Source organism: Brachyhypopomus gauderio, chromosome 1 (assembly GCF_052324685.1).
Source record: "Brachyhypopomus gauderio isolate BG-103 chromosome 1, BGAUD_0.2, whole genome shotgun sequence".
Classification (NCBI taxonomy): domain Eukaryota; kingdom Metazoa; phylum Chordata; class Actinopteri; order Gymnotiformes; family Hypopomidae; genus Brachyhypopomus; species Brachyhypopomus gauderio.
This window is the reverse complement of record NC_135211.1, coordinates 26,728,513-26,753,339: the sequence shown is the minus strand read 5'-3', so window position 1 is coordinate 26,753,339 and position 24,827 is coordinate 26,728,513. Positions and strand designations below refer to the sequence as shown.

Below are 24,827 nucleotides of genomic sequence, written 5' to 3'. Positions count from 1 at the left end.
CAGGACCATAGCACTGAGCACACGCAACCTGGTAATTAAATTAGTTAACAACAGTTTTACGTTTTCATTAAAAACAGTTTTGCTCAGCAAGCATGATGGCCAATTGTGTTTCTCATATTCATAATTGCAAGATTTCATATTTGATGCTAATTTTGTTGTTCCTAAATTGTTTTTCCTGGTGTGTGTCTTATCCAAATAAAAATAACCTTGAGTTATTGATTTTGGCTGTGCTGTCAAAGGCCTATCCCAGTAAGATTGTGTGCCAGGCTATCAGCTCAGGATAGGAAATTATGAGAAACAAGGTATGATGTTTTTACTGTTTGTGAGTTTAAGACAAATAATAAGTTTTATGATGTGTGGAAACTGGGTCAGCAAACTTCCTGTTGTTGAATGAACATCTAAAATATTTATTTAAGTCCAGCTAGATCCAAATGAATAGAGATAAGTCAACACTGAGGATTATGTTGTGTGCATTGGTCCTGACTATGATAACTTCAAATATCACATGAAAAGATGTATTTGTTTAGTGTCTCTGGAAACTTGTTTGAATTTTATATTTTTTAAGTAGGATTTCATATCTCTTGTAAAGAGTAACTGAAATTAGGCTAATTGATTCCTGTTGTTTCCATTCTAGTTTATTCAAACCCTCTGGGTTAGGGCAACTCATGAGAATGAATAAAAAAAACAAATGTTCTTTTTCTTTGTAATACCCTGCAGACCTCTCTCGAGGGGAAAGGCTAATCTAACAGATTAATCAAAGAAACAAAACAGATTAAACTCCAGTTTTCTCTTTTCAGCACTTTTCAGTTCATTAATCGCCCAGAATAAAAAACTCTACTGTATATTTGGCAACGGTATTGTGTATGGAAGTTTAATCAATTGATCCCAGCTTAATCCTTCTGTTTTATTATCACTGTTCACATCTCTTAGAATTTTGATTTTGAAATAATTAGCTTTGGCACTATCTGAAGGAGAGGAAAGCTATTAACAAAAAGCTTCTGGAACTAATTATGATTCAAAGTCTGAGCAGTAAGAGTTTACAATGACTCATTATAATGCACATTGTTCTTCTTAATGCAATACCTGTGCCATGCAAAACAACTTGTACCTTGTATCTAAATTCTACACCATTATGTGCCATGACCAGCCGCCGCACAGCTGTTCCTAGATCAGTTGCAAAGTTAAAGCACGAGGCGCTGTTCTGGGTGCTGGGCCGTGAAAAGACGCCCAGGGGAACGGGCGCTGAGAGTCACGCCCCAGTGCAAACACAGCCGTGAGCCAGCGCCAGCCCTTAAACTGTCAGCTCAATTGTGTCTCACTAAATCATATCTTGTTGGGAACGTTTATAGGTCATAAAATTTCTACAGCCTCTAGCCTGTCAACCGGGGACCCAGACTTACCGTGCAGAGCAAACTACCTCTGTGCTGTCTGGTCAATATACTGTATACTCTACATGTGTGTTTGGTGGTTTAATGGCAACGCTTTGCTTGCTCCAAACTTTAAATGTGATTGACTAGCTGGAAATGTACTGCAATGTTTAAAGACTCAGTCAAAAGCTTGCTGTGATAAGAGGTGTCCTGCTACACACACCATGATCAATGAAAATCCTGCAACACTGGATAAACATTTCATTAATTGGCTGCTGTAATGGTGGCCAACAGTAAACAGGCCAATACCTGAGAAAGAAAAGGATGGCCAAGGAAATATTTATATTTATGTATAAATATATGTATAAACAGTTATGTATAAGAACATCATCTCCGATCCGTGACGCCCTGAACGTCATAATCCACAAAAAACATCTTGTTTGAGTATCAGAAAACACAGGCAGCAGCGCCAGTTCCTGTCGAACTCCTCATTCTTGATCATGGAAGCATATATAATCAACTGGAACAGTCACAGTGAAAACTCTCAGTTTGCATATGTGTTATGCACAAGATCACACGCTGTAACCTTTCCCAGAAATATCAGCTGCACTGGGACGTGATGTTTACCATAATCTCAGAGCTCTGTTTTCAGTAAATACTGCTCACGGCACAGATAACTGCTTCTCAACAGTTCTTGCAAATCCAGTTTGGAAGTCAAACAAATGCTTAACTATATTTAGCTACTATGAAAGTTTGAACTAACAAGCGTTCAGTGCCTAATTCCTAGCACTGCAAACCCAGACCAAATCTGCCAGTCTTGAGGGTAAAAACGAACACTCTTTAATCACACCCTGCCTCTTAAGAGTGTCTTGTGCTTGGCTGGATGAGAGTGCCCGTGCCTGCATGTCTGATCTTCACTGTGGACATATCTGCCCCGTGAGGATTTGCCCTGAACACTGGAGCTGTTGTGGGGACGTGGGGACGTGACGAACACGAGACAACACGTTCATCATTAGCTCAACTGAAGAAAGAGCTTCTTGTTGTGGTATGTGACGTCTCTGCCACATGCCGTAAGAAGAGTACGAATCAGAAGGTCGTGTTATTATCTCATGTTGAAGAGGGTAGATGTAGACACCGGCTAGGCTACCAGCAGCTCTGCTAATAATGAACACTTCTCCTGCCACTAATTCCATGTCCTGGTATTGGACACACGACAAACTCGTGGCAGAAATTAGGTGAAAATGACACGAGCTCGCAAACACAACAACATCGTGGACAGTCGCGTCTCTGTGAGAAGACAGGCGAAGATTTCAGTACAGGCAACAAGCACATTGAACAGACACAGCGAGGTGACAGGAATGACAAATGGTCGTCTCCCGCCGTCATTCTTAGCGAGGGCCCTAATATTAAGTTGTTCTCATGTCTGTACTGCTCATTCGTCATGGTTTAGCTGCTCAAATCACGATCCGACAGGCCAGAATATTGCATCGCAGGAACATTCAAGTGAGAATGACCATTTATCTTGTGGAGACATCTCAATTTTCCAGCTATTGGGCATTTATGCAATACAGTGCAAGGTCAGTTATACTGCGACATGCCAAATGAAGGAGACACCTGAGGCTCTTCTAATATGCTATAAAGGCATCATTAACCATGCACACACACACACACACACACACACACACACACACACACACACACACACACACATATGGTATAATTCTCACTTAATCAAACATACAGCTCCGAAGGACGAAGGATAGACGATTGGCATCGCTGTGGAAAGCACAACGGTGCTTGTTGCTGCGTGGTGAAGTGACAGGATCGTGCCTGGGCTGCACGGGCGTCGCTCAGCGCCCCGCGGCCGTGGGCGAGCGCGGTGACGGGCGGTCGTGCCCAGCATGTGAAGCAGACGGGCAGAAACACGTCAGACCACACGCTCGCGCCTCTGCAGCGGTGACCTGCATCTTCTGCTCATAATTCATCATTTGTAAAAATGATGCAGGGTACGTCGTGTAGGAGGAGTGCAAGAAATGTGGCTGCTATATATACCATATGCTACATTTAGACCGTAGCATCAAATTTATTTGAAATCACAGTGCGGAGCCAGTCCAGGCACAAACGGTGAATCATGCTGTTTGTAAGAGAATACCCAGACTCGGGTCGCAGCTGTCCTCCTGCTGTTTGAATGTAGAATAAACAAGTGTGGCCCAGGGCTGTGTGTGATCCGTTAGCCGGAATGCGGCCGGAGAGTAACACGGAGTCTTAATCTTCCTATCGTGGATCAGAGGAGGCAGGAAGGCCACGAGAAGGTGACGGTGGTGCTCGTTAATCTGTCTAGATCCCTGACTGTTGCACTTTATCCCAGTTCCACCGTGCCCTCTCCACATCTCCACTCTGGGGAGACCTGCTTTCCCTTTAAACACGAGTCTGGCTATTTCCCCCTGAATCCAACGTATTACCATATACAAAGCTGAATTAGTGTACTTTAAAATTTAAAGTAATGCATATATACACGTATATACATAATGTTTATGTATAACGCATATAGCATATATCATAATGCAATAATGTACTTATCCTAAGTACTTTGTCGTGGTTTCTATCTAGTTCTAGCACTATTTTTGTGATAAAGTGTTATTACTACAGCACTGAAAAGCCCCATATTACACAGCGTTTTCATATTTGACCATTTTTCCAGTTTTGTCTGGACAGCCCACAATAGCTTTTCATTCAAGTGTGGAACAATATCTCCAAGGCCACGCCTGTATGCCCTGGACATTCACACACCGCTGGGGTGTTGGTCATGACTGTCTCCTCCCATCAGTCCTCACAGAGTGTCTGAAGGAGCCTCCCAGTTACCCCCATGCACTCTGTTCCTCTGTTAGCTTCGGGGCAACATGCTCCATGTCCCTGCTCTGGTGTGATTGGGCAGGAGTTTGGCTCTGGACAGGGAGGATGGGTATTACTCACGCTGAACCCACAGCTCCTGGTACCACATACGCTGGGTGTGCTTCCACCATATTACACTTTGCCATTTTTTTCAAGGCTTCCTTCATATATACTTGTAGGCAGGGACAACAATTAGTCTCCTATGAGGACACGTGGCAGGAGACCATATGGTATTATCAGTTTCTCAGTTTAATCAGTTTAAGCCTGGGAGTATTTCTGATGATTGCCAGATGCACACTGAGAGAAGCCTGCCTTACACCTCAGTGTTCTCCGTTCACTCTTAGTAGGCTTGGGGTTTCCACACAAGAAGCTGGTAAGTCCTTTGGGCACTGCACACTAGGACCAAGGGCACTTCTTTACATTTTGGGATCAAGCCAAGCAGTGCCCACCATTTTTAAAAGCTGTGGTTTTGCTTTTGGATTTCATCTTTCACTCAGCGTGTCACAGGAAATGTGCCTCTTTGGGCAGAACCATGCCAGCTCAGTTAACCAGGATGTGCGTAATGTGAAATTCTGTTGTGTCCCAGGCGCCCAGCTAATCATTTTGGTTCTACAACGACCCAAAGGCTATATTGAATAGTTTCTTTAAAGAGGTCATTACTGAGGTGATTTTATTAAGTAATTAAGCAGACAGCAACATCAGCTATCTTGATTCATAATCGAACCTTTGCAATCATTATGGCTCCAAACTGTGCAAAGGGCTTTTTCAGGGAAAGAACAACTGCATACAACTGTGTATCCCATGGTGCACCTGAGGGCCGTCCCTGCTGTTGTCTCAGCCGGGTGACCGCGGACAATAGCATTCGAGCAGCTACTGCCCTGAATCAACAGAGCGCCTGGGTTCCTGAGTATCAATGAAACTGGACGTGAAATGGAGCCAAGGGTATTCTTGAATACATACTCCATGCGGGACACTAGCGCCACCCTGCTGGAAAGCCCAGCAGGGTTCGGTGGAGGCAAATGTCATGGCCATCTCCTGTCGTCGACGAGATGGACCTACGGCTGCGGGCTTCAGGGGCTGCGAGTCCACAAAATGCTTCTGGGGTGAAGCCAGCTGAAAAGCCTCCAACAGCGGCACTGCCAGGGCTAAAAAGAGCTTTTTGAAAGAAAATGAAAAGTTTATGAATCGGTCATGGCTGACATCAATTAAACATCTTGAAGAGCTTCCAGACAACCTGCAGTCAAGCCGTGATGCTCAGACTGTGTTAGGCTGGTCTGCACGAGGTTTGCCTATCGTTTCATATTCCAACATCTATAAACAATGGTCGCTTTGTGCCAGCAATCCTGAAACTGCGCTTCCCTAGTCTGTGTGAGGCTCCGTCAGAGAGGTGGCTGAGTTGTCTATCGACCAAGCTTGGGGTGGGGAGGGTTATGTGTGTGTGTGTGGTGGTGGTTGTGGTGGGGGGGTGGGGCGTGGTCAAACAGACATCAGATGCAATCTGGCAACCTGCGCACCCCAGAGAAAACGATTTTAATGAGCAGAGGCATCTGAAAATCCGGCTTGTGCTTTTGTTCGAAGCTTTGATAGAGAGCGAGAGGGAAGGGGGGATGAAAGAGAAGACAACACAAATGACAGAGCCGTAAGAGTGTGGGAGCAGCGTGAGGCATCACTGTTGCACCATCAAGGGCTTCCCGGCGTCAGACCACGGGCTTTCCCTGCTGCAGCCCTGAGCCAGGCTGTGTTGGCACAAGGAGGGGAGCAGATGCCATCTGACGATGGCGAGCCAGAGACCGGAGAGTCGCCGCCAGCCAGGCGCTGTCAGAGAGATCAGAATCATCTCGTTATTCCCCAACCCCCCCACTCCCGTTTCACACTGTGCCACGTTTCTAATCAGCGAGGCCGCGTCCGGCAGCCAGTGGGGCTTGAGGCTCACCAAGTAAACAGCATTAGCGTGACTGGTTTTAGTGATGGGTTTTTCGGGGGTCTGTATGTGTGTGTTTGTGTTTGTCAAGCATGGGGTTAATGATAATAAAGAGGGGTGGGACTGGTCTCATGCCCCTGCGTGGGGGGTTCTCTGGACCACCGTGAGTGCCTGTGTGGACGCTGGCCCTCTGGCCAGCAGAATGATGCCCTAGTCTTGCGCTGCTCCATGCTGAACCCTGTCTGTAGTCAGCAAACAAGACAAATGGACCGCATCCAGATTTGGAACAAATTTCTGGCAATTACCCGTTTTTGACAGACTAGGAGGGAAAAAATAAGAGACAGAGAAAAGGATGAACTCAGAACTCAGAGCCGACCAGACATAACCCCTTCTGTCTACCCTCGGACAACCAAAATAAGGAGCATCTCAGAAGAGCATTTAAAAGAAGGACACGAGTTCTTTTTTAAAATGTTTGTTGAGTCCAAATGCAAGCCTAGACATTAAACACTCCTTAGTACCTTTGTTAATGCGGTCTTTGATATGAGCAGGTAGTCAAAGGACACCGAAATGAGGATGGAGCAGGCGTAGCCCTCCATTGTGGAGGAGACACACAGCTGGGCTCAAACCCGCCGGACTCCATTTCCCATACCTCCCGCCACATCTATTACAGGCCTGTCATTTATCACTGCAATCCAGTGTTTGTGCCACACCAACACCTGAAGCCTAAATTTAGGTTTTCATTACCCACTGATTGTTACTCTGTTTAACGTTACACACAGAGAGTGTTTGGAACAGGTGAACACAATGTAACACCAGTTAATATATATGCATTTAACACAAAACTGTCATACAGTGTGATAAAGAAAAATGCGTATCCAAAAACCAGGGATGTCGGTGGGAATGTGTCTCTTATTTGTTTGACAGTGGTCATAAACATTCACCTCAGGACAGAATGCAGCCAGACGGTGAATATCAATGTAGTATTCCAGTGCGCTCAGCAAATTTCACTCTCGTTTCTCTGGTTTTTGTGCACAAGACTGCGCCTTAGGAAGATGCATCAATTCACATGGTTTTCTGTGGCACTTGGTGAAAGCGGTCGAGAAAAAAATGGAAAGAGACAGCCTTGTATGTTAATGCTGATAATGGCGCTGGCCTTAAAATACCCATATAATACTCATATCACCCTGATAAGTGCTGAATCAGAGTGCCGTCCATATATCGCTTAACTACAGCGGCAGCTGAAGAGGATAGACTCACGTTACATTTCCTTACGGGATTATAAGCAGTGAGCACAATGTAGTCCGCGTTTGTGTGATCTCGAGAGGCCGAGATTTAATCACCCCACTGAACACGTGCCGTTTTGATTCCTGATTTGCAAAGCCTGTAATTGTATTGCAGAAGCAGTGGGATTTAAACGGGGGGCAGTTTTGCCGCCCTCATTCCACGCACCCAACACCCCCCCCCCCCCCCCCCCCCCCCCCCCCCGTCATATGGCGTGTGAGTAAGAGTGAGTAAGAGCCTGCGATTCACGTAAGAGTTATTCTCGGACCACTTTTCAGACTTGCTGGCTTTGTGGCGAATACTTGCTCTTGAAAGTGTGTCTCCAACCACGGCGACCCACTCCGCAAAGCGCACTCCGCCGCCCTCCATATGCTGGCCAGTCTGCCGTGTTCACAAACAAGCCTTATTAACGGATCTCCTGTCACTGAGAAGTCGTCTCCCTCGCTGTCGCTCTGCGCCTCCGTCGCCACGGACCCGTCTGGAGGCGCCCGGATCGGTGGACGTGGTCCTCGCTTCTATTTCGAGCCCGCTATGATCCTGCCGTAATTGAGTTTTTGCTGGAATGCGATTGCCAGGAGGAGGCGGCGCGTTGGGGCGCGTGGCGGCGCGTTGGGGCGCGTGGCGCGTTAGTTCTGCAGCTCTGACGCCTGCAGCACGACCAAAGCCCGCATCACAATTAATAGTAAGGCGTTGGGTGTGAAAAAAGTGTATATAAAGGTGTGGCGTATGCAATTGAGCTTTTTCACTGTCAGTATCAATATAAAAAGGTGCAAGTTTCTTTCACTATCAGGGGGTCTCGGTACTGACAGTATAATGACAAACTTATCATTCTGTATCGTGTACCCAGTTGTAGGCTATGCTTAGACAGAAAGCACTGTGTATTGTTTACGTATAGATAAACATTAGAATCGAAATAATAAACTTTATGTTGTGTACATGATATTGACTGTAGTAACAATGGAAATGAAGACATCTGCAACGCTCAGAATGTCAAAAATGACAAAAAACTAACAAAAAACCCCCCAAAACATTCCATGAGGGCCAATTACACACACACACACACACACACACACACAAACTCCGGCTTCAGGACAGTCTCAGAAAGGTTTCAGTACTGCGTGTTATGTCAAGCCGGACGTAAAGCAGCGTGCTGTCACTGATTCTACCTTCATTATGAGCGTCTGCTTCCTGCAGCTCCACCACTCGTCTTGATGTCTTTCCCCTCCCCTGCGCTGGAGAGTTTTCCAACTTCATTTGCAGACAATAAATTGCTACTGCATTGCATGGGGGCTATTTTAGGGAGTGTCTGAGAACTACTGAACTAAGAAAGAGCGTTAAGTGAATAGTGCCTGACCTATATGAGTCTACTAAGCTGGGTTACAGTAACATTACATTCGGCATTTGAGAGTTGGAAAGGAATGACAGAGGTTTCGTGAATCGGACGACAGAGTTTCCACACCCTGGCTGGTTTGCTTGTCAGATGTCAGGTGGGTTCCCCACATAAGATTATGGAGATTAAGGAGACGTGTCTGTGTGTGGATGGAATATTTACTGCTACACCACAGTTAATGTCTCTAACCAAAAGAAGGCAAATCTATTGAAGGTGCTGTAAGGACTGTTGGCAGGATAAATAATATTGGAGAAACACAAGGCCATTCCATTCAGGTTCCTCACACTCAGAAAAAACCTCCTTTCTGTTTACAGAATAAATATATTCACACGACTACATGATGAAGTGGAAAATCAGAAGCCAGCATATTTCCATGTAGTGCACAAAATCATAATGGCGCACAAGGTTGCAGAGCACAGCACACAGAATCATACTGGTAGTGTCTTCATCCATATGATGAGGTCACTGCCTTGTGAGACTAGTGAAGTCTTCTGTAGATATGTAGAAAAAACAGGAGATATGACGGAGAGAGAGAGAATGGGAGGGTAGGAGGAGATCAAAGAGGAGGAGACAGTGGGGGAGGGTGAGAGAAGAAATGCAAATCACGCGGCATTGTTGTGTTTTATGCGTTTCAGGGAGTAACTGGGGGAACAGAAGTCATTTAAAACAAGAGTTATGCTACATACTTTACTGCAGTTACGTGACACTAATTGGCAATAAAGGGCATTACCTTCACTTCCTGGTTTGATTTCAGAATAATTACTTACGCAGATGGCACGGCTCACGCTCCGAATTAAGCAGCCTCCGTAGAGATCCCTAGCAACGGGTAATGTCACTCTTCACTGCAGCACAACATGTCACTGGGGGGTGAAAACCAGAAGGAAGGTGGAGGAGAAAGAGAAACTCTTTCTAAATCGTTTCATGTCTAAGACTAAAGATCTTAATCAAAGGCCACGTTTGACCTCTGCTGCGAACCAAAAGCCCAATAATGAAAGTGTCAAAACTCAACTTCCAGCGAAAAACATCTCTGTATCACTGCATGTCTCCGTTTTTCATTCGCGTGAATATTTGCTAGAAAAGGCATCAGGCAAAAGCACGAGTGTTTCTGACGAGCCTTCCAGGGTGGTGGAAACAGAGCTGTGCAGAACATGTGAGCGTGCCGCCCCTCAGGACCTGCAGAACGGCGGCAGCCAAACCAAACGCCTTTGTCTCCCTTGTCCTCAGGAGCCTGGGGTCCAACGAGATGAACAAAATGAAGAACTTCAAACGTCGCTTCTCCCTGTCTGTGCCAAGGACGGAGACAATCGAGGAGAACGAGTTCACCGAGCAGATAAACCAGCTTAACATTCGTCGGAATGAGGGTAAGAGCACTTTGAACCAAACTAGCTTAATCTCCCTTTCACAGCCAATCCCTGTCAACCGAGGCTGGAATTAAATGACTAAAACATTCGGTTTGGACATCCTAATCCCACAGTGTCAAAACCGCTTTTGTTTTCTGGATGCAAGGCTTGATTATTTCTCACCATGTGAGATCAAAGTTCACACTTTAACGCTCTGTTTATACTGAATCTCCCACTCTAAAATTAGACCCTACTAATGCCCCATGTAATTACACACTATACTTCATGGTTTGCAGCCACCATTCTGATCTTTTTCAGGTGAATCCATTTCCTGATTTAATACGTAATAATCTGTCTAGTCTAGGGTCTCGTGCTGTCAGCCGTTTGAGAGCTCACACCTACTGTTCTCGCTCTGTTTGTAATGGAGATGGGAGAGCACACTCCTGCCAGTCCGGTAATCTTTCACAGAGATGGAAAAGTGCAACGGAGAAGCAAATTGTGCTGACCTGGCGCCGGGGCTGGCGTGGACGGCCCCAGGGGTCAGAGCAGGTCTGAGGGAAACGAGGAAGGAACAAACGCCTGACCCGATTCCCTTCAGTACGTCCTCCCTGTGCACACACACCAGGGCTGTAGGCGAGGGCTCTGGATTATTAATGCAGAGATAACGGGGCAGCAGGTCTGCCACCATCTGCTCCTGCCGACTACCTTCATTCAGCCAGCCAGTACTAAATCAAATTATTTTCGGGGAGAGATGGGGCCTGGTGTAAGGACAGGATTAAAGAACTGCAGGGGCCTTGTTCACGCCTGTAATCTTGAGTGATAAAAAGCCAACTTGAATTCAAATCAATTGGCTAGCCCACAGTGTCATGTGGTATTGATTGGGATAAATGTGCCCACTCTGTCATGTAGTTTGTATAACATCCTGAAATAGATAATGATTTAGACTCTGTTTTTATTTATCCTCTCAATTTTCCCAACCCAGACCCCCCCCCCCCCCCCCCCCCCTCCAAATCATCATCAAAACTACAAAGTATCTCATGGAGTTCCATCATGTTAATATGAAACCAGTCGTTCCACCTACATTCTGGTGAGCGCTGACACCAGGCAGTGCATTTCTCCCAGCCACAGTTTAGAATTGCACTGGGATTTGGGCCGGGCAGACATTCTGAATGGAACATTTGTTCGGGGACTGTTCTGGTTCCTCAGCTGTCAGCCCATGGCCCGAGACCCACCCCCTCCCCCGCAACCCCCGTGACAAAGCACTGCTCTGATTGGCTGCAAGAGATGGCCAGCTTCTGCCTTCGCTCCTCGCCCCTAGAGAGGCAGCACTGACAGAGACAGCTGGAGGAGGATGGGGTGTGGGTGGGGGAGGCACTGGAGGGAGGGGAGGGCCTCCTCTACCGCTGCCTCCTCTGTATTATTATTCTCTCCTATCTCCGAGCTGTAAATTAAGCCCCACACCAGACATGGAGGAGAAGGCTGTGGAGACCGTGGGTCAGAGAGGAAGCAGGAAAGTGGAGACACAGGATGACCTTGGATATGAGACACGTCAGTTCAATTCGTTCCCCCGTCGACGCTAGATTATCAGAACTCAATTACCACGAGGTTTGTGTTGCTTCTGGATCAGGTTGCAGCAGGATCCGCTTTAGAGAACGCCAGTGTGTTTTCTGCTGAAATTCTCATTACACTTGTGATTCTCAGCTAGTTCATGGTGCAACACAGCAAATCTCCACAGAGCAAAACTCATGACTGAGCAATTATGCAAATGTTGTAGCCTATTACTTTAACAAGTGTTTCTTTATCTCCAGTAAGATGTAAGACATCCTTAATGGTACTGCCTTTGAAATGACTCTTTCATTGAGAGGGAGAGGGATATTTTACTAAGAAATAACTTAGTTTGCCAGTACAAATCTGGACACACAAAGTTAGGAGTTCTGTATCAGATCACAGGGCCTGAATGGTCAACCCCCCATCACAGGAGACTTAATGTGTGTTCTAGAGGAAAACATGCCCGGGTGTGTCAGGTTGTGTCTCTCTCGTGCGTATTGCAGTAATTACCAGCTGTTGTGGAGTGCTATTAAGCCCTTTGGCCAGACGTGAATGAAATGTTCCTGCACCCAACAGCTCAAACAGAGGAGGCACAATTCTCCAAACCTATAGCAGCAAATGGCTCTTGTAACCAATAAATACACTCAAACCAAGATTAAACAAATTCCTGCTAAGGAAAAAACGCAAGATATTCATCTGTACAAAAATGTATCTCAAGACCACGCGTACAATTAGTCTTCTGTGTACCAACATTAATCACATTTCTATGGAGAAACATTACCTGCCTAACTAGTCATTTGTGTCCCAGAAGTCTTCACAAGGTGTAACTGACAGTCTGAGCCGTACACATTCAGGGCTATTCCCTCAAATCAATGTGGGATTAAAAGGCCAAAATCAATGTGGGATTATTCCACAGAGGCCACTGAGATTACCTGTAGCACCACCACAGCTGTAATTCTCACTTCACTCTCTGTCAGAGGGACTTCCTCATTTCTGTACTCAAATCCCAGGGGGAGACGCTCCGTGGGTAAACACGGGCTGATTGGAGCAGGGTCACCTGCCTCTCCAGGGACTGGGTTCCTCTAGGCCAGGCCTCCAGTCAGGGGCTGTCCTCCACGATGAGGCCCTGATGACCTGTGACGCCCACATGGATGCAAAGGCTAGTTCAGTCAACATGGCTTTAACGTGATCTACTCAGGATAGCCAAAGTGGACTGAGGTCTTTAGAATGTGTTTCACCACTCTTCCTCGTGATGGGACTGAGAAACAAATTCAGCTGTCCCAGCAGAGAACAGGTGCAAGTCCCATGACTACCTAGAAATAGGGCAAACACACACACACAGTTTTATATTAGTATTTTTGTGAATTTTTTTCTATGATATCTGTGTTACTGCGACTGTAGTGCTATATGTAACTAAATGTAAGCCTGATTTCAAAAACTCCAGGCAAGCAGTGTCCCCACATCTACAACACCATGATAACCCCTATAATGAGCTGTGGCTCATGGCTCATTCAGTCCTCACAAAATGCTAAAAACGTACACCACACACACGCACACACACACACACACACACACACACACACACACACACACACACACACACACACACACACACGCGCACACACACACACACACACACACACACACACACACACACACACACACACACACACACACACTCATCCAAAGCCAAACGGTGGTGTCGAGCTGACGATAGCACTCCCTTCTCTGAGACTTTCTCCTTTCTCTCTCATCACTCTGTCTTTCTCTCTCACTCTCTTTCCCTCTCATCTCTCTCTCTTTCTCTCTCATCTCTCTCTATCCTCACACCAAATCCACCAGTTTCAGAGCTTCACAGGACATGCTGCTACCGCTTCACTGCATTACCTCTTTATTCCATCAGGGTCTCCTCCACCTCTCTCCTTACGGTTCTGTACACATGCAAGCACAAGCCAGGCTCCAAGCAGAATAATAATAATAATAATAATAATAATATTTTTTATTTGTATAGCACCTTTCATGTATTCATGCAACTCAAAGTGCTTTACAGAATTTATAGACATGACACTCAGAAAACATCTGCACCCCAATCATGAACCCTAACCAATAATATTTTGGATCACAAGGCCCATCCCTGTGGTTGGTACTATGGACAGTAGAGCTCTTAAAATCGCAAATATTAACTTCACATTTATAACTCATAACAGCAGTCCAATCTCTCCTCAACACAGCTCTCTCTCTTTCTTCCTCTCTCCCTCTCCCTCTCTCTCTTTCTCTCTCTCTCTCACTCTCTCTCTCCCCCGTTCCATCGCTTACCCCAGGGCTCAGACAGAAGATATATATATATATATAAAATTGACTTTCACTATGGCCCAGTTATTGGATTGTCCTTTTCTGAGTAGGCCGTCTGCTGTCTCCAGCAAGGTGTTCCACTGCTCACAGCTAGACGCGCATTCTGGGTTATATCCTGCCAACTTCTCACAGAGGTAGACTGCTGATCTGGTATCAGTTTCTGGCCTTCCAGACTATTAATATAGTATGAACAGATTCAAGGGGAAGCTGGTCCCAGATCTTTCCTCCTACTCCTATTGGCTTGATAAACAAGTGTCAGTGATGGGTGTTGAGGCGTGTGGCACTGCTGTCTATAACAGGGTTCTGGAGAGCTGCAAGTGTGTGATTGTGTTTGCGTCTCTGTCTAAGTCTGGAGAAACAACTGGGTAGTAAGGAAGCAGGGGTGTGAAGATAAAGGAGCTATGACAGTTTGCAGCTGAGAGAGTGGGAGAAAGATAGAGAGGGAGAGAGAGAAAGAGAGATACAGATGAAGAGGGACAGAGAGAAAGAGGGAGATAGGGAGTGAATAGATAAAGAGAGAGGGAGAGAGGAACAGAGAGAGACAAAGGGGAGAGAGGAGAATGAGGGGGAGAGAGGGAGAGAGAGAGAGAGAGAGGGAGAGAGAGGGAAAGAGATGGCTCGTCTGTGATGACCCCAATTACCACCAGGGAGATCAAAGCGTGTGCTGCTGCTGTGATATTTAAATGATGAGCCTGGATAGGGACTCTGCTTTTCAAATCAGCAAATGAAGATGCCCCTCTCTCGGCTCCCTCCCTCCCTCCCTCTCTCTCTCTCTCTCTCTCTATCTTCCTCCTCCTCTCTTTCCTCCTCCTATCTGTCTCTTTCTCTCTTTCTCACCCTTTGTGTCAGGCATGAGTAAAGAGCTGATCTACAGCGCTCCGTGTGCAACTTCTGAATATCAACGAGACACCATGGAGCAATCTCCAGCTTCTCTCTCTTCTCCTCCCCTCTCTTCTCCTCTCTCTCTGTTTCTCTCCTCCTCTCTCTCTCTCCACCATGAAAATGTTTAGGGACATGGAGCAAGTCCTCGATTCAGAGGAGATTGTCTAAGACACTACAACGACATTCTGGCTGGTTAAGAGAAGCTGTCTCACCAGCGAAAGGTCAGGAAAGGTCAGGAAAGGTCAGCTGTATGTGTACGCAACAGACTAGATAAACAGATCATTCAAGAGAGAGACAACACAAAAGGCTTAAATCAAGCATAGGGGCTGAGCTGTGTGGGGTGATGGCGCTGAATTACAGCTCGAATGACAGAGGGGAGGAGATATAAATATTGATGATTCAGATGGCTACCTGAGAGACTGAACAACTCTGTTGTTACCCAGGTCCCGCTGTTGCCTTTGTTAACTGTCCCCGTTGCCATGGCAACTGGCAATTAAATGGCAGAATCCATTTTAACATCAAAGACACGCTGGGATTCGCGAAGCCTGACAATGAAACGGGAACTCCACTGATCAGAGCGAGAAACCAAAACAGATAAGAATGGCACCTGCAGGTCGGCCATCGCTACCTTCCACAGGGTAGGTAGCACGCAGCAGACATTACGCAGCTCACACACTGATAGGGTTTGTATAGAGTCATGCAATCAGGACCGATCACTCATAAATCTGATTATTCTTCAGCTTAGCAAACAGTAATGTGTCCTGTTCTAGTGATTTGTGGACGTGCACCTGGACTGCTTCTCTTTGGTAGACTAAATAATAGTATTTCCCATTTCTAATAACCACCAATCAAAACAAATCACTACATTAATAAGGGTTGGGATATTTTGGGAGCTAGGCCACCCTTAATACCTGAATCATCCAATCACGGTGGAGAGAATGGGTGAATCGTCCAGTCACGGCAGAGAGAATGGGTGAATCATCTGCATTATTTGGCTGGTTAATGGAGCTCTTCGATGTCATCAAACAAAGGGGCTCTGCAGAGCTGAGCACTGTTGGGAGGTAAGGGAGAGGAGACAAGGGGAAATGAGGGGAGGAGAGGGGAGAGGAGGGGAGGGGAGGAGGGGAGGGGGAGGAGGAGGGGAGAGGAGAGGAGGGGGAGGAGGAGAGGGGAGAGGAGAGGAGGGGAAGAGTAGAGGGGAGAGGAGGGGAGGGGAAGAGCAGAGGGGAGAGGAGGAGAGGAGGTGAGGGGAGAGGAGGAGGAGAAGGGAGAGGAGGAGAGAGGAGGGGAGGGGAGGGAAGGAGGGGGGAGAGGAGAGGAAGTGAGGGGAGAGGAGATAAGGGAAGAGGAGGAGAGGAGGAGGAGGAGAGGGGAGGGAAGGAGGAGAGGAGGTGAGGGGAGAGGAGATGAGGGAAGAGAAGGTGACAGCATCCTCCACGGTCCCATCGTGTGTTGAAGGCTCGTGGTGAAAGATAATGAAGAGGCATTAGTGTTTCCTTTGTGGTCTTATTTCAGACCAACGAAACACCTGATAATAACACAAAAACAAGAAAATACAGAAATGATTCCTTAAACGCAGTACAATCCACTGTGATGTTTCACTAGAGTCCTACACTTCACCGCACACTGATGAATTACTGAACTTACTGTGAAAGGATTTTATGTTGTGTTAAGAAAAACATGAAGAAACGGGTAAACAATTTTCTTCTCATGCATGTACATTCAATGACATGGCTAGAAACCAGAAGTGTTTTTCCCACCAAGCAGAAACCGTGTAAGTGTGTAGCGCCACAATATGCTGAATAAAGGAACTGTGGCTTCCATTCAATTTGAGCAGAAGTACCTCAGTTCCAGCCTCGGTGATCTCCCACCTGGCAGGTGTCGCTCCAAGGAGCTTGTCTTCAGTATTCAGAAGCTACTGAATAACTGGATCAGGTGTATTGTGGATTAACTCTGCAATGAGGCAGATCTCCAAGTATTTGGATTGGCACCAGTGTTTTATATGAATGAATAACATTTTCTCTTACTGATAAAAAGTAAACTTCAAACAGCATGTGATAGGCTGCCCCAGAACTTTGAGCCAGTTGACAGGGTTATCTTTTATTCACAACAAGCCCACTGCATGAACAAGACACAGTTCAGCCCATCTCTTCTGAACTCTGTGGTTTCAGTGAATTTTGGGAGGTTTGCATGCAGGAGTTGTGAGAGAAGGAACTGGGTAGGTACACAGGATCTGTAGCGAGGTACCCAGAGCCAGTGGTCCAGCAGGACAGACAGGACATGCATCCACCCTCCTGACCACGTCTCTGTCACACAGCCCTGTGCTTCAGAAGGTGACTCTCTCTATCACACTTCCCTCTCCTTCTGTAGGAGATGGTCTCTGGAACATTGCCCTCACCCTTTGTGGAGCAATCTTGTACCCTTCACACCTTCTCTGTGCACCTTGTGAGTCCACCTGTCATCTCACATCACTCTCATCCCCCTGACCAGAGCTTCACACTGGGCTACATGGATACTCTATACCCATGTACCATGGGGACGATGGATACTCTAACAATGGCCTCTGGATTCCAACCTAATCCTAGCAACATTTGTAGTGAATACAGTGACAAACACACCTGACCTCCAACCGGAACTCTGAATGCTCTGTATATTTGCATGTGGTTATAGATCTGTGAATAAACATGTGTATGCAATTGTCTTCATCTGTACACAGGTAATATGGAGCTACCTACCACAGTTTAATAGTACTTTGGTCAACACATGTTCATTTAAATGTGCTTTACTATGAATATTTACATAAAATTAATATTTACTTACATTTTCTGTCAGTAAGTGAGACACAGCTTGGTTTTCTGTGTTTAAATATGGTTGCATGCTCTTCTGAGGTGGTAGTGAATGTAATGTCACCCCTAGGTTTTCTGGTTCCTTCCGCCTGACACTTCAGCTGCTCTGGATAATATAAGTGGCGTCACCCACGGTGCCCACAGCTCGTGTTACCGGTCCTGGTTGTGAAGTGGAAACCGCTCCAGGCTACCATCTCCCTCAACTCCAGGACAAGCGCTGTGTGAGCACAGGCCGCCTCTGCCCAGCCAGGCTTCTCCCTGCAGGACGTGTAATCCCCGAGTGTCGTCGTGCGCTGTTAAAGCCGCACTGGATTCTAGCAGATCTGTGTGGAACTGGAGTTTGCAGAAAGGGCCACTGCCAGACAGCCTTGTGTTGCGGACTGGAGACCAGTATGGAGGAGGAATGAGTCCAGCTGGTGATGCACAGAAGCACAGCCACTGTCTGACGTTAGAGGTGGCTTGCCTGCATAAACTGTTCTCTGAGCTCACCAGTAGCAAGATGTTGTGGGACAGACTGAATTGGCCTGGAGTGACTCTCCTTAAGGTTGTGAACTATGGTTCATCAATACTGACAATGTCTCAGACATCTCCAGAAATAAACAGTATTTTCTTGAGTAGTAGAGTCCAGTATTCTCACCTCAGGCCACTCGGTGTACATCTACCGCTACTAGGAATGCATGTCCTCATTGTTGACCAGCAAGATCATGAATTGTGTGTAGAGTTCCACGTACCCAGGTCTGGGTCTGAAGCAAGGCCTGGCCTGTCATTCTTTGACCTTGTTGGCAAGAATGACAGCTACTTGCCTGTGGCTCATCTCATTGATGATTCCAGTAAGTCTCCGATAGCTGTGGGCTACAGATTTCATATGCAGAATGTTTGGTTACATGCGTGTGGCGCATCAAGGACTCTAGAGTAAACGTGGTTAACTATGACCTACAACCCACCCCCTAACAGGCACCCCACAATCCCAACAAATCCCCATTCTGTACCACGATTATTAGTTTTGTCATGTCTGGTGTTGTGGTATCGGTTGGGCTGACGTCACAGTTAAACGCCGCATTAGAGTAAAGCGGCAGGCCTCCACAGTACCCTGTTTGCGTTTGTGTGATCTGCAGGGATTGGCTAGTCAAACGAGCACATGAGTACAGGGTAAAGAGCAGCGTTGTGTAGTAAACAGTGTAATCGTATGCTTCCTCTGAGAGAAGATCTCTCTGCCAGCTGAACAGAACCATGAGCCAGTAGTAGTGGGCCAGGAGAGGACATTTCTATCTACAGATACTGACGCAACTTTTTCACTGTAGACTTTGCGCTTCTTGCTCAATTTAGACACTGTTCTGTCCAGCAACGCCACTGAATTTCCCCTCATCGATGGGTCGCATATGGAAGAGAACAGAACAGGTGCCAAGTGGTGTATATGTCAGTGATTCAGCACGAGGGTTGTGGTGAGTCAGGAGTTGCTGGGATGCTACTACTTGCTCCTTTGTTTTTTGAAACAATGACCTGTTTTGCACTCATTCCCACCTGCACAGTGTGGTATGTGGACCTGTTCTTGTCGGTTCCCATACCACGGCTCAACCTTCTCTACTAACTAATGAAGCCAGATGTAACGTGGGCTGAGCCGTGTTAGAAGGTATCATCCTCACTTTCTTAGGAGATTTTGTGCAGTCCAGCATAGAGGTTGTGTCTGAGGTATTCTAACAAGTCTTCAAAAAAATTCCCTTCTGAAGTCTTAAGCCAAAGTCTTCCAGATGTCTCAGCACTGCATCCAGGTCTAGCAGGTGTTTGGCTTCATTACCACCTGATACAAAGATGTCATCCAAAATGCAGACCACAGCAGGTGGCTCTGGCCAGATCTGGTGCAGAGTAAGTGTGTGGGGGAATTCCAAATGCCCTCCTGCCTTGTGCTTGTGAGGACTTTGTGGTTTACCTTCATTTCTGGAGTTATGCATGAGATGGCTCTAGTTTACTGAATCACTGGCCTCCTTCTAGTGAGGCAAGAAAGTATTCAATATGTTGTGTATGATACGGTTCAAGGTGGTGTGCTGGAGCAGGAGTAACGTTAGCGATTCTCACTGAACCAGTGAGCGAAAGAAGGGGCCCGGTCACAGAATGGCCGGCAGCTTTTGGTGCAAATGGAGCAGTTCAGCCTCTGAATGACTCATGGTTGGCAGAATTTGGGTTTGTGCTCAGGTTTCATTGACATGCTTGCTTGAGCGACTCTCCTAACCCATGTTCTGTTCAGAAGAGCACCACCTGTTTGGCAACACCACCAGGGTGGTTCGGCCTCCTGGCAGCTCAGCTTAATTCCTCTCAGTAGGCTCAGAGCAAAAGGTGTAAGTGTGTGTGTGTGTGTGTTGTGTTGTGTGTGTGTGTGTGTGTGTGTGTGTGTGTGTGTGTGTGTGTGTGTGTGTGTGTGTGTGTGTGTGTGTGTGTTGGTTGGACAAATAATTACATTTATTACAGGGGACATAGTTTCTGTACAAATGATGAATGTATCATTTTTTGTGAAACTTTAGCGCTGATCTGATCTACCACTCACACGTGAAGGACACACGTGAAGGACACACGTGTAGAACCGTTGAGTCTTCTTCCTGGTGTCACTTATGTTCCATTCTGGCATCTCTCATTACCGAATGTTTTTGTTTTTGTTGCCATTGTTTTGGTTGTTAGTTTGTTTGCTCTGTTGGCCTATATGGTTATTATCCTGTTATTATCATGTTATTATCCTGTTATTATCTTGTTAGCATCCAGTTAGAATCCAGGTGATTCATTTCCCCAGCTAGGGTTTTTGCACAAGCGTTTGTGTGCATTTAAATCACTGGGTCCCTACAACTCCCATGCCACTGTGTCCATTTAAACAGCGATTAACGTGGGTTTTTAAATGTCAGCACCATCCCTGTTAAAAGCACTTTTATACTGCTGTATTTACACACACATTTAGGAGCTGATCCTTAGATTGCCAGAACATTTCTAACACACAAAAGGCCAGTAATTAATTCATATATAAACATACAGTAAAGACTGAGTTTCCAGGGGCAAGGGCTAAATTCACATTACAAGCCTTATTGCTCAGTTCTTGACTGTTCACACTGTAGTCTGTAAGTGACCCATATCTGTCGTCATGGTGAACAGACATTTGCCATGTAAGGACCTGTACATGTGCGTTTGTAAAACCACTACATGCTTAATCTGAATGCAAACAGGTTCAATAGCAAAGAGCAAATAACAAAACGAACTTAAAACTGACACAAACATTCCATTCAGTAGAGCTCAGCTGGGAGTTTATTAGCTCTTGAATATTAGAACAAGGGGTGTCCAAGGACAACGGGGCTGATTTAGCAGGTGCCGTTAGAGCCAGGTGAGTGGGGGCGGAGTCAGCAGTAACAGGACCGAGATGCAGACTGCAGTGATGGGACTGCCATGCCCAAAACAGGACTGTGAGGCAGAAGGCAGTCTCCACCTGAAGAGAGTGATGTTAAAGTAAACAAACATGACGTTTCTCACTGGACTCATATGGCCCTGAATCAGATATGGGTCTGATTTAGGACTACATCTGAAAAATGGCCCAAATCTAATAATGCAAAAAATCACATCTATTTTATATATAGGCAAAACCAATGCAGTGTGAACATTGCTAATGAAACACATCTTGTATCTCTATCTTTTAATTTGGAATCATTCAGTGTTTCCCATTGCTACAGTCACCAGAAGGACTTGTGCTACTTGATCATCTGCTTTGTTCAGCCAGGACTGTCCTTCACTCCACTGTCTTCCACACTAAATTCTAAACTCACAATACTGTGACCGTGGCATGTTATAATGGGAGTACAAACTACACTAAAACACATGTTCAGTAATTTAGCTAAACAGACGAAAGGAATGCATTATCACACTCAACCCTGTCCTTAACTGAAGTTAAAATACCTCACGTGTGTAGCACCACCATATGTTGAACACAGGAACCAGAGGCTTCACTGATATTGTTTTGGCAGGAATGCATAACAGATTTAATAATTTTTTTGTTTGTTAGACGTCTGAGGAAGAAGGACTTTACACAATATCACCAACGCTAAAAGCACCATCTACACACACTCGACGGCTCCTCAAGCCCTTTCCTGATACTGAAAGGGCTGATGGCATATTCTGAGAGCCATAACCATTACTTTGAACACATTTGGTAATAATTGAGATGATTCTAACAGTTGAGATTGTGATGAATTTGTGTAGCGCAGTTTGCTCTCACTCCTCGACAACGCCTGCATATTTACTTACGCAAGAATTAGAGTCATGAAAAGCCCCGCCCACTTCATCTCCCCCTCCACTCCATTTGCCTAGTCTTCCTCCCTCTCTCCCCCCTCTCTCTCTCTCTCTCCCCCCTCTCTCTCTCTCTCCTTCTTTCTCTCTCTCTATCTCTCTCCCTCTCATGATCTCCCACTCATGTCACGAGCAGCCGTTTCCCACCCCATTTTCAGCTTTGAAGATATCAAAGCCCGATCAGGACCCGTCCCCTGGCGTCTGGAGTCCGTCTGGACCCCGGTGCCGTGGTGCAGGTGGTCATCTCTCTCTTTCATCAGGGAGCTGATAGGCGGGGCAGTGTGAGGCGGCCGGAGCCGGTGGCGTTGGGGGTCAGAACCCGGCAGCCCGGATCAGATGAGATAGGCTTTGATTCTCGCCGAGAGCCTGAGGTGCCTGAACGGTTCAGATCCAATTTCGGACGATTTCTTGCCCTCTCTCTCAGGGCGGGAACCTGCCCCTCTCTCTCCCATCTCTACGGGCCTCTAGTGTGAAGCTGGTCCTCAAACCTGGAGACAGCCAAGAGTTCGTGTTCTGGTGTAATTTCGGACACCATCTTAGCTGATCAGTGGCAGATGGCTACTGCGCTACCACAAATGCCTTTACTAGACCACTGAACTTGTGGGATGGCTGGACGCCTGCCCTGACCATGACTCACACCATAACAAAATGAAGCCCGCGCTGATGACCTATCGGAGCAGCTGGACCTTCGTGATACATTCCAACTGCGCCAGGGGTGCGCAGATATAATCTGGTCTGGGGCCCCGAAAGAAGACGCGGCAGATGAGGCACCGTCGTGCTCAGCAGCCCATTCTCATTCAGCAGCCAGCCTCATCCTGATAATGAGGTGGATCTCAATTACGGTGCTGTGGCAGGAGCTGTGAAAGGCACCGGCGGGGCTTCCGCAACGCTGCCCCTCAAGGCCCTTCAAGCCCCCTCGTCCAAATTGAACCGATGGAGCAGAAAAGCCATTTTGATTTTCACCCGCACCGCCTCCGCGAGGGGACCGGGGTGTGGGCGGGGTGTGGGCGGGCCAAACCGCGGAGCCCCGGACGGCCGACGGCTCTGACGAGGCTCACCCTGCGGCCCCATCTCAGGTGTGGTTCATAGGGGCATAATTAGATTTGCGTTGACAGTCTGTTGACACAGAATATATTAATTGGGGCGCCTTGGATTGACAAGCATTTAGATCAGACACATCATAAATGCATGAACCACAGCACGGAGAGGAGTGGGGACTAATTGCACAGAGGCCCACAATTATGGCTTACTTGATTAATGGCGCCTCCGGTCACCAGCATATGGCAAGGTTGACCTCACGGTTATTGAGTTAGAAGGCCAATCAGAGAACAGCGGGGTTGTCAGGTGCTGCGTCGGGGCTGGATGAAACTTTTTCTTGTGCCGCCTTCATAATGTCATTTTTCACACTATGTACATTTGCACATTGTGCATTTGTTGTAAAATCAAGTGGTGCGGTGCCACTGTGTTAATATTCTACAGATCAGCTGCAGCAGGGAGGTTGGGGTTATTACTGCAATAGCAAGGATGTTTATTACTGCAACAACAATGCTCATAAATGTATACGTTTAATCATTACTCCCTGAAAATGTCCAGAGTAACTCATGCTGCTCTTCGTTTGAATTCCACAGATATAGTCGGGAACAGTCTGGGTCTCCACGGCTTGCAGGCGGAGTCCGGTCAGCTGGCCTCAGAACACCAGGACCGGTCCCCAACCCAGCTCCACTACCACAGCCGGGTCCAGCACCGCAGATTCTCCATGGAGGTCTGTAGCACTACACCTGCACAAGCACTAACCTCCCCACATAAGCAATACCTTTCTATAGAAAGCATTAATATACAACACATATCTAATGTTGTATAACAAAACAAAGCAAATGCATTCCACTAAAGCCTGAAGAAACAGTGTGGACGTTGCATCTGAATGCTGTTCTTAACTCAGCATATATGATAACATAGCCATGGTGGCTCGTTATAGAAGGAGAATCCTGAAAGAGAATCCAGGATCTCTGTTGTAAATGCCAGCACCATCCTTCTAGAGGTGACCTCCACCGCACGGAAAAAACAAACAAACCCAAACAAAACTCCCACCAAATGGATTCTGTTAGAAGGAGACAACAGATGAATCAAAGCTCTCCCTCAACACAAGTCTGTCCACTGTCGTCATCTCCCTCCGCCTCCTCCTCCGCCTCCTCTTTCTCTCTTTTTCAAGCTGCCATTACACAGCCCCCCCCCCCCCACCCCCCCATCCCCTCCTCTGCTCCCTGACCATGTGTGAAGGACGAATACAAGCTTTTCATTACGGACCACTCCTTCATGACACGTCTGCCAGAGGGCTGCGTAAAAGATGGAGACTTCACCTAAATGCGGGCGACGGGTTATTTTTAAGCTGGGCCCCGTATCACGGTGGAGACTTCAGATTGGGAGCCTCTCAGACCCCGCTGTCAACCCTTGTGTTCGCCAGCCATGTATCTCCAGGAGGAAAATTGCTGTGAATACCCTCTCCATTTGGAAACCCAGTGGGCTTCTCCCAGCTCTCTGCAAGCTTTTATCTGCCGCGTGCACCCTTATTTCAGTCCCTGAGGGGTCCGGGGTGAGAGGGGAAGGGAGAGACCGCCTTTCTTTTACGTTGCGGTAAAGTTTTATTGTGTCACCACACACACAACCCACTCAAAAGGAGGAAGGACCCGCAGTCCA

At 46.7% G+C, this 24,827-nt stretch overlaps 1 protein-coding gene across 3 annotated transcripts in view; it reads left to right on the top strand.

Annotated features, from left to right (window-relative positions):
• The window catches only part of cdk18 (cyclin dependent kinase 18), a 38,249-nt gene that overhangs the window by 3,541 nt on the left and 9,881 nt on the right, over positions 1-24,827 (top strand). Inside the window, exons 2-3 of one of the 3 annotated variants that reach the window (XM_077006479.1) lie at positions 10,076-10,212; positions 23,762-23,895. In XM_077006479.1, the coding sequence (XP_076862594.1) occupies positions 10,095-10,212; positions 23,762-23,895 (252 nt within the window). In that variant the 5' untranslated portion in view covers positions 10,076-10,094. Of the gene's footprint in view, positions 1-10,075; positions 10,213-17,931; positions 18,650-23,761; positions 23,896-24,827 lie in introns of those variants that run through there. The other 2 variants (XR_013130959.1, XM_077006470.1) reach the window with 2 other exon arrangements.